The sequence below is a fragment of the Sander vitreus genome, chromosome 6, assembly GCF_031162955.1.
Source record: "Sander vitreus isolate 19-12246 chromosome 6, sanVit1, whole genome shotgun sequence".
Taxonomy (NCBI): Eukaryota; Metazoa; Chordata; class Actinopteri; order Perciformes; family Percidae; genus Sander; species Sander vitreus.
In genome coordinates, this window is record NC_135860.1 from 11930126 (window position 1) to 11939659 (window position 9534).

The 9534-nt window shown below is 40.1% G+C and overlaps 1 protein-coding gene across 3 annotated transcripts in view; it reads right to left on the reverse strand.

The window, feature by feature from the left end:
* Positions 1-1347: 1347 nt before the first annotated feature.
* LOC144519434 (nectin-2) overlaps positions 1348-9534 on the reverse strand; it is a 75668-nt gene continuing 67481 nt past the window's right edge. For 2 of the 3 annotated variants that reach the window (XM_078252550.1, XM_078252553.1), the window contains 4 exons: positions 4660-4795; positions 4419-4497; positions 4192-4278; positions 1348-3067 (listed from right to left, as the gene is read on the reverse strand). In XM_078252550.1, the coding sequence (XP_078108676.1) occupies positions 2861-3067; positions 4192-4278; positions 4419-4497; positions 4660-4795 (509 nt within the window). In that variant the 3' untranslated portion in view covers positions 1348-2860. The remainder of the gene's footprint in view (positions 3068-4191; positions 4279-4418; positions 4498-4659; positions 4796-9534) is intronic. The other variant, XM_078252552.1, reaches the window with a different exon arrangement.

The window sequence follows — 9534 nt, forward strand, 5'->3', positions numbered from 1 at the left end:
CCACCATACTAATGTAACACTCTTTCGATCAATTCATATACAACCATTAGAGAGAGTTACAACTCCTGCTCGATCCCCAGATATTCCCTCATATTTATTGATCCAGACATTTATTTAGTAGACATCTTAAAGTACATTGCAAAGTCAGTGGTGTACTGGTAGTTTATGAGGTGGGTGTACTAATAGATAGATGGGTAGGTTACCGAGGAGGAAGTGGATATACGCTGTGTATATATATATATATACAGCTTTATGGCTAATAGGTGGGTATACTCCATAATACTCAAGACCTAACCCTCCACTACACCACTGAGTATAGGGCTCTTCAGTTCAACTAAAATTAGAAAAAAATACATTAATAAATAATCATGTTAATGGAAGCCATCTTTAACTGAAGGTGCAGAATGAAAGTCAGTTATCATATTGGTTAGAGCAGAAGTTTTCAGTGCTTCTGCAGAGTGAGCTGACCTTGGTGTTAAGTCTTGAATGGCCTTCAGTTGCAGAATATATTATGTCAGCAGTAAACCCCTTACACATTCAGTTCTTCTTAGAATCCCCATCTAGCTGTGTGATCAGAATACAGACAGAGAGCAGACTGCAGAGTCATGGTGGGCTGCTAGTCAGGCCTCACCTTCATCTGCAGTAGGAGAGGCGAGTCTGCACCAGGCCTGATGGCTCATGTGTACACTGCTGCACTCAATTGGTTTAAACATGTGCGTCAGTGGTGCAGGAAGGTGATGTATGTATTCCTTATATATTCACTATGAACGATATAAAAGAACATTATATAAAAGAATGGACATGTGGGCTCCTCTGGTGCATTCTCAGCACTAGAAATGAATCACACTGATCTAAGAATGGTCCTCTTCTCATGCCAGCAGACATTTTCATGGACTGTGAGTATGGGATTGGAGGAAATGCAGCCTAAGATAGAAATAGATGAGTCAGACATGAGGGGAGGAAGCAGAGAACAAGGGCCTGCCTCTGTATCAGGTGTGCTAAAGCCTCTTGCAGTTTCAGCCTTTCTATTCTAGAGCCCTCACATGGACTTCTGTAGGTACTGCAGCTGCAGTCTGACTGCATGCACTTTCGTGCTTGTACTCTACCTTAAGATTTACTGAGAAATGTAGTAAGGGACAATACTCACTCATAACTAAAGCACTCCTTATTTCCCAAAAACATATTCTGTATTAGATGTTAGCATGTATTAGTCATAGATGTGACTCTCTGCTGTGCTAAACCCTCCTATACTTTCAGTCCATACTGCTCCCACATGGTAAAATGGTGGAATTACAACGGAGGTGAAAAATATCTGCAGCTGTACGGTACGGAAATGAACAACTCGAGTTAACTTGTTTACCCGGATCACAATATGTTTATTGAATCAACAAGCGTCAATATGACTTTCAAAATATAATTCCCGAAGAGCACAATAGATTAAACTTAACATCTTAATTGAGTAAAAGAGAAAATAAATCACATTTCTCAAAAGGCAATTTGATAAAATAAACCAGTTGGCACCAACACACAGAGACACCTTTGGGTTTGTGATTGAGTAGAAAAATGATGGACTAAGTATTACTGACCTGTTTAACCCTTGACCCTGATAATGGATAGACATATCAGTTTACTATCAGGCTCTGAGTCCTGTCTAAACTCCATGAAGAACTAATCCTCCACTAGAGATGAATTGCAACAGATTTCATTGACATAATCCAGATTTATCCTAATCCATCTGAGCATGCTCGTAGACAAAAGTGAAAAATAAAAAAGGTTTACAGTTTTTTAAAGTAACAGATATCCACAAAAAGGGAGGATGGATGGATGGATGGATGGATGGAAGTAAAAAAACAAAAACAACACTACTCAAATGTTACAGCAAGAAGGCTACAGATAAATCAAGTTTCATCAGTTGCTAGCTCAAGTTATGTTCCCTTCCACCTCAGGTGAACCAAGTGTCACTGAATTTTCACAAGGAAGGCAAAGGCCAGATGTAGAAGACAAGTAAAAAAAATTCAAATCAGACATTTACACAAATAGAGTATTGCTGCTGCAGTTATCCCCCTCACTGCAGTTTACACCCTGATGCCATTACGGTTCGTAAGTCTCGTCTCGGCGCTGCCTGATTAACTGCAGCTAATAGCTTCTCCACAGGATGCCTGATTCACACCAACTTCATCCCAGCTGGGTTTGTAAACCAACAACAGCAGACAGATACAACTAGATAGAGGCAACATGTAGTACCCATGCATTGTGTTTCTGTTAACCAAGTTATGCAAGTAACCATAATGTGTGTGATTCTCCACATTCAATAATGCAAGGCAATTCAGTTCAAACATGCTCATGCTATTGTAATGCAACAGTGTACTTAAAATGTGTTCATGTCCTGACTATGATGTAACATTTATACACAGCATATGGTATTTAAAACGACATTGTCTTTGATTTATCTACATTTGAACATTTACAGTTTCAATATATCCCTGCCACTGTATAATATAGTTGTGTATATAGTACATTAGCAACATTTTATATTATGCTGGTTCAAGCTGATAAGGTTTAAAAATGTTTTAATTTTCAAAAGAAGCAACATACAACTGAACCCAATTATTTCATAGTACTGGAAACCTGATCACAGATAAATATTCTTAAACAAAATGGCAAAACAGAACTCTGTCTTTGCAGCACAGACCTCAGAATTCATAGCTAAGCATAAAATTCATATTCACACGTCCTCACATTTTGCATTCACAGAGCTCAAGCTATCCCTTTCTCATGTAAGCCTGCAGAAATGTTCACTCACCCAGTCATACACTCACACATATTTACACACAAACACACACGCCTCTTGCGTGTCTTCTCACACAAACATGGCGGGCGACACAAAGCTTTCCCCACGTTTGACATTGGGGCCCTGATGATAGTCCTGGGGGTCGCTGTCTGTGCGCATGTAAGGAGGCGGGACCTCATTGTTTCCGGGATCATCCCAGCCAGAGGGGGCAGCAGAGTGATAATGCTCCCTCACATCTTCACCATTCTCATCATCGTCATGGTAGGCATCCAGGTCCTGCCAGCAACAAGGCAACAGTACACATGTCATGATAACATTTCTATTCGGCTCAATCCGTAACAAACACTGTGTGTCTACTTGTTTTAATAACAGACAACTGAAGTCTTATCCCACTCGTTGCTGTTTCAAAAGCATCTGGTGCACAAGGTATTTTTGCATTCAGGATTTGTTTTTCTTGAAAGGCTAAAACATGATACAGCAGTTTTCTGTCCATATTTTAAGGTAAAGTTGTAGCTACGTCTGATGATTTGACTTTGAACTATTCAAGTACTGATCAAAGAAATTGTTTACCCCCTTGGCTTGATGAGCGAAACAAAAAAAATAAAAAAAAAGGAAGCTAAAACCTAGTAGTGAACTCCATCACTTCCTTGCATTGTGGCAAAACCTGAACCACAGAAGTGGACCACTGTTATTGTGTCCTCCTTGAGCTGTGTCCTTAAGCTAACCAGTGTATTTCTAACACTATACTGCAGCTGTGCAGTGACACACCATTACCCATTAACTTTTATCAGACTCCAGTTAACATTAAGTTTTATCAGACTCTCTGCTCGATATTAAAAGGGTAGAAAGAAAGAAATAAAAGACACACCTTAATTTATCTATGATGCCACAAATTGACAACATAAGAAATAAATGAAGGATCTGGTTATTAGAATGTTGATTTTTCATTAAACCTTTCAACCCTTAACCCTAATATTCCATTGAAAAAGCTTAAAATAGAATTACAACTTTTCCACATTGTGCAACAAGTAAAGTGTTAATTAAACACTGCATAATATTTGATGTTTATCAGTATATTCTAAAGTGTTCTCTCTCCCTGAAAGACAATGTTTCTGCACTTTTAAGGTTGGCTGCACAACATAGATAGACCGATAGAGATACTTTATTTATCCAGAAGGAAATTAAGGTGTCCAATAGCTTATACACATCATACATACACATAGGCACACAGACATATGACATCCACGCACACATACATACTACAAAAATACAAAAGGAAGATATCAATAGTGTGCCCTTACAGTAAAGTTAGAATGTATTTGCATTTATAGATGGATCTCTTCTAGACTGATCCAACTGCATTAAGAAGGTTGTAATTTCTAACAAACGTGTTCCCTTACCGTGACTGGCTCAGCACTCTGGGTAGTGTAGTATTGGTCTTGCAGAGGTCTGTCCTCGGTCACCGGGGCATAACTTGTGTTCAGTTGCTGAGCAAACATCAAACAGAATATTTTAGGAGATATAATCGAATGGGTTAACTTGTTTAAGCTATGTGTAGAACAACCTGCCACAATTGTCTGGTTATTGATACTGTTGTCCTGACAGGCTTTTGTCGAAGGTGACTCACTCTGCTAGCGGAGCTGGTGGTCTTCTTGGGGGGAGGGGGCTTGTACTTGGGTGGACCACTGAAATGCAAACACACACAGCTGTCTAGTGAATTAGAATAATATGAGACATACAGCGTGGCATTTCATCTAATGAACCGATTTGAAAATAACACACAGAGCAAACAGCCAGACAAGAGAAGAAACAACAACAGTGAAGTGAACTGTAGTCATCCAAACTTATTCAGTCAAACAGATACTCACTCTCCGTTGAGTTTGTTGTTACGATGTTTACGGTACATCGCTATGGCTGTTCCAATGATGGCCAAGAGTATTATGACCCCAATGATGGCTCCTATGATGCTGCCTGTAGTAGCACCCTTCTCTGGAAGACGAGTATCTGGAAAAATGAGAAAAAGACAGACAATGCCATTAAACAAGATCCGAAGTGGACAGGATTTCCTTTTTTAACTGGACGGTACTGCTAACGTCCATTCTATAACAAAGCCTTTTGTCTGTTATTTAACACAATGGTTTACAACCTTTTGGCCTTATGAACCCTCAAAATTACTCACTTATTGTTGTGAGCAGTTCAACCAGTGATTGTTACATTTAAATCACTTTTCTTTTTTTTTCTTTTCTTTTTTTTTTTAAACCAGAGGAGGTAGAACTTTGCAGTATTTTACAAGAAAAAGCAACAATCAAAGGACGATTTTGGGAAATATGCTTATTTGCATTCTGGTGTAGAGTTAGGTGGAAAGATTGATACTATCATCATATCTGTCCCATTTAATATAAAGCTTAGCATAAGGACTGGAATGGAGCTGTTAGCCCCAGGATAAGAAAACATTCACACTGGCACAATCCAAGTGGGCTAACCCCGACTTTAGTCTAGAGCTTGCTGGCCCTGCTCTGGGACAGGGATCGCCCTACGTTTGTGGGGTTATCTACTGAAAAACTACATTACAACATTTACATACTACATTCTATATAGTTCAAGTCTGCATGTAAGATAAGTAAAGTTACAACTCCACACTGTCGGACCAAGGACTAATAATAAAAAGGGTGGCCCCTTAATAAAGAGAGACTCAGACGTGTGTGTGTGTGTGTGTGTGTGTGTGTGTGGGCTATGTGAAACACTGTGCTGGTGAAGTACAGAAAGGGTCTTGATTAGAGCGTTGAGTCACATGGGTGATTAAGAGGAACCAGAGGATTCATCGGAGGTTCCACTAATGAACCACGACCACACTGAACATGAACCGGCACACACACACACACACACATGCACGCACGCACGCACGCATGCACGCATGCTGTGTGTTTACTGAAGGTGCAACCCGGCTCATTATCCCCCAGAAATCCCAGGGGATTATGCTAATGAGGGGGCGTTAAAGGGCAGAGAGGCTCTGAAGCTCATTTGATGAGAACAAACCCTAGTCCTAATAATTGGAAGGGTCATGATTGAATGTTGTTAGTCCTCTAATGACAATTCTCCTCTAACAATAGACTACTTTGAATATGTCCTAAAAATAATTTTCATTCTTTTGCACATACAAAAGTGTCCCAATGATCATCCCTTTCTCTACTAATCATTACAACCCAGCACATCATCTATTACTGCTGACCCTGGTTGTACCCTAGCTTTGGTTTTCCGCTCTCTTTTATACTTTTTATCGTGCTAAGTAATTCACAAAACCCATATTTGGAAGTCTCTGTGAACCATCTACACAATGGACTTCATAAACATTCATTTTGAAAATCATGGAAATGACAAAATGAAAAACACAAAAAAAAAATCAAAGTGGTTCTGAACCTTCAATATCAAAAGCACAATGTGCACCTTTATCTGCATAGTCACAACAATAACCGCTAAGCTTGCCAACTCTTTAACAATAAAACAAAAGGGGTTCCCTGGATATAGCAAATAGAAAATCTTCTTCTGATGAGGTGAACTGAGTTAATTATGTTGTTTGGATTTATTCTGTGGGGTACAACTAAGTTTTCCATTGTTTTTTCCCTCAGCGCAAAACCAACGTGCGGTGCCCTCATTGCATCTAAAGTAGTTTTCTGCTTCTGGAGAGACACAAACTGCCACGGCACTCATACATGGAGTGGAATATGTGTTTCATTTATACGTTTCCTTCTTAAGATTCAAATTAAACATGAATTAAATCTTTGCTTTAAGTACCTTCCCAGTATTTTAACAACCACTGTAGCTTTGCTAGTAAGACAGGCTCTGTGTAAACTACATTTTATCTATCTATCTATCTATCTATCTATCTATCTAACGCTCTGTAATAACTAGATTTGCATGTAACACATAACAATACATTGCAAATTTCATATAAATTTAGGTGGATTTAACATAAAAACAGAATAAAAATGCATTAAAATACATTTTGATGAAGTTTGCTCCAATGCAACACTGAGTATAGTTAAGTATAGGTTGATTGAGATATTATTAGTACTGTGATATGAGACTAAATATTTTCTAGGATATTGATTAGCACACTGATATTACCAACATACATCCTTTACATAAAGGTTGAATTAGAGTAAAGTGATACAACTCTCAGTCTGTTCAAATAATAAACAGCAAGCTTCAAAAAATACCAATTTATAATATCAACTGAAATACTACATTTACAGCAAAAAGGTTGTTGATGGTTTCTAACACTTCTGTAATAAAGAGATGAGGACAAGCAGCTATTGTGCTGGAGAGGAAATTCAGGCTCGGCTGCAGGAAATTAAAACTAATTATTCATGCAACAGTCTGAATCTTAAAAGTGTCTAACCAGCTTGTAAAACATACTTTCATTTCCGTTCACCCATAAAACACAGAGTTCAGGTTATAAAAGAACAAAGAATGTGAACTTCAAAATAAACAATACTAAAAAAGACATTTTTTTTGGACTGTCATTAAAAAGTGTGGTGAACATTTTACTGCGGCATTTTCAAGTCACGACGGTTCTGAGAGGAGTGCTTTTCCATTTAGTTATTTAATGGCCATGGTGGGGTGGTTTGCCCTAAAAAACACAGAAAAATAAAAGACCAGGGTGTCTTACAAAAACTCAAGTAAAAGAGACTGCCTGGATGTGAAGTACTAGCAGGCATTCAGGCTCTATTAGATTTCCAACTGTTGGAACTGAAATTTGGCATTGAACACAACATCTAATCTAATCACATAAATTCAAATCTATGTAGTGTAAACCATCTGCCACATGGTGGTGCTGTGTCGCTTAAAAACCAAAGCACTGCACAGCTACAGGGCACATTTATCTAGACCTGATACCTGCCTGGTCTTGAGTGTTTTTGTGTTACTGCTTCCTCATTCCAGTGCTGTGTCTGTTTATTGTCACACCGCCCCCTCCTCCATTTTGGCTGCCGGGATTTTTTTTAAACTCTATAGGAGCCCCCCCCCCCCCTTTTGCCTTATCTCAAAGGCGTCATTATCCAACCAAAGTAATTTTCACTCAGCATGTTTCAGGTATGAAGTGGTTCCTTCTTTTCCGATAACCTCTGATGGAGAAGAGAGTGCTGCAGAAAAAGAGGCCAATTTTAGGGATTGAGGTGCGGTGCTTGTGTGTGAATGACTCGACTCGAGAGCGTGCCCTCTGTGTTGGCCCTGGACACCAGCCATGTCTTGCACTAATGAAACAGCCCAGACAGAGAGAGAGAGAGAGAGAGAGAGAGAGAGAGAGAGAGAGAGAGAGAGTGTGTGTGTGTGTGTGTGTGTGTGTGTGTGTGTGTACACTGTGTGTCTGCTGGGCCTGTTTAAATCTCTGCAGCTCTTTGCCAAGGACATACAGCACTTAACCACACATATAGAGTACATTAAGGCCATAGACCTGCACAAACACAAAATACACACTCATGTACGCGCAAGAAGCAACAGGCATCCTCATCACAGTCTGACATATTTACACAAACACACTGGTCTGCAGCGTGCCCTTTGCCCTGCTGCCTTTCCTTTCCAGACAAACATCACATGCATTCACAAGGACATACAGTATCTACATCCATATTTAAACAGAAGAATAGACACAAAAAATGGTTACCCCCCCACACACAACACCAAATATATTGCAGAGAGCTGTTCTGTATCTCCAATGTAACCATGTGGTGTTTATTCTTTACTGTGAATGCTGAGATGGTCCACAGTTCAGACAAAAAAGTTAAAAGGTCAGCTCCATTTCGGTCAGCCAATCAATGCAGTGACCATACAGTCAGATACACATCTATCTCTTCCTATATGTGAGCCCTCCATTGCTCACCAATGCCTGCCTGGCCAAGCCAGTCAACCATAGACCACCACTCTCCCACGAGGCACAGAGGAGGGGGGAGGATGGAGTGGGAGTGAAGAAAGAGGAGATGAGCCTGGATGGTTGGCTGAAACCGTCAGAAATTACCGCAGACCCACTTCAGCAAGATGAAAATACCACCAGAATCTCTGGAGCTTTAAGATGCATGGCTAAATACCAGCCGCAGCTCTGCAGCCAGTGGCGAGAGTCTTTCAGTTTTAACTTTATTCTCTTCATTTCGGTCGCGAAAATACTTTTAGAAAAGAAATATTCATGAGACTGATCAGCACACCTTGAAAAACCTTAATGCATACGAGTCACTGATGGGAAAGCTGAAAAGAGAAGGGAGTACTGAAAGAGGATTCGTTGAGAGATGAGTCAAGTTGAGATGACGGGTTCCAAACAGTGAGTGACATTGAGGAAAGAGGAGGTGAGAAGAGAGGAATCACAAGAGAAAAAGAGGGTGAGGGAGCAGGAAGAGCCAAGTGAGATGGAGGCTGTGATTAAGATGCTGGCTTCAGATAAGTACAGAGGGATTTCCCGGCTGCTGCCTGCAACTGGCTGATCACACACACTGAAGGGATGAAGGAAAGAAGACAAAGATCTCACATCCCTCTCTTTTCCACTCAATCCTGTGTTCTCTCTTCCTGTGTGTTTACGTCTCTCCCTGAAGGGATTAAGGTTAACATGCTGGCCTATCCTCGCACAGGCTGGGCTTTTGCTTTATTTATCTCTGCCTCCTCCCCTCTCCTTCCATCTCTCCCATCATCCCTCTTTCCTGTCATCCCACTCCATCACCGGTGTAATTTGGGATTCGCTTGTTTAGGCTGGTAATATG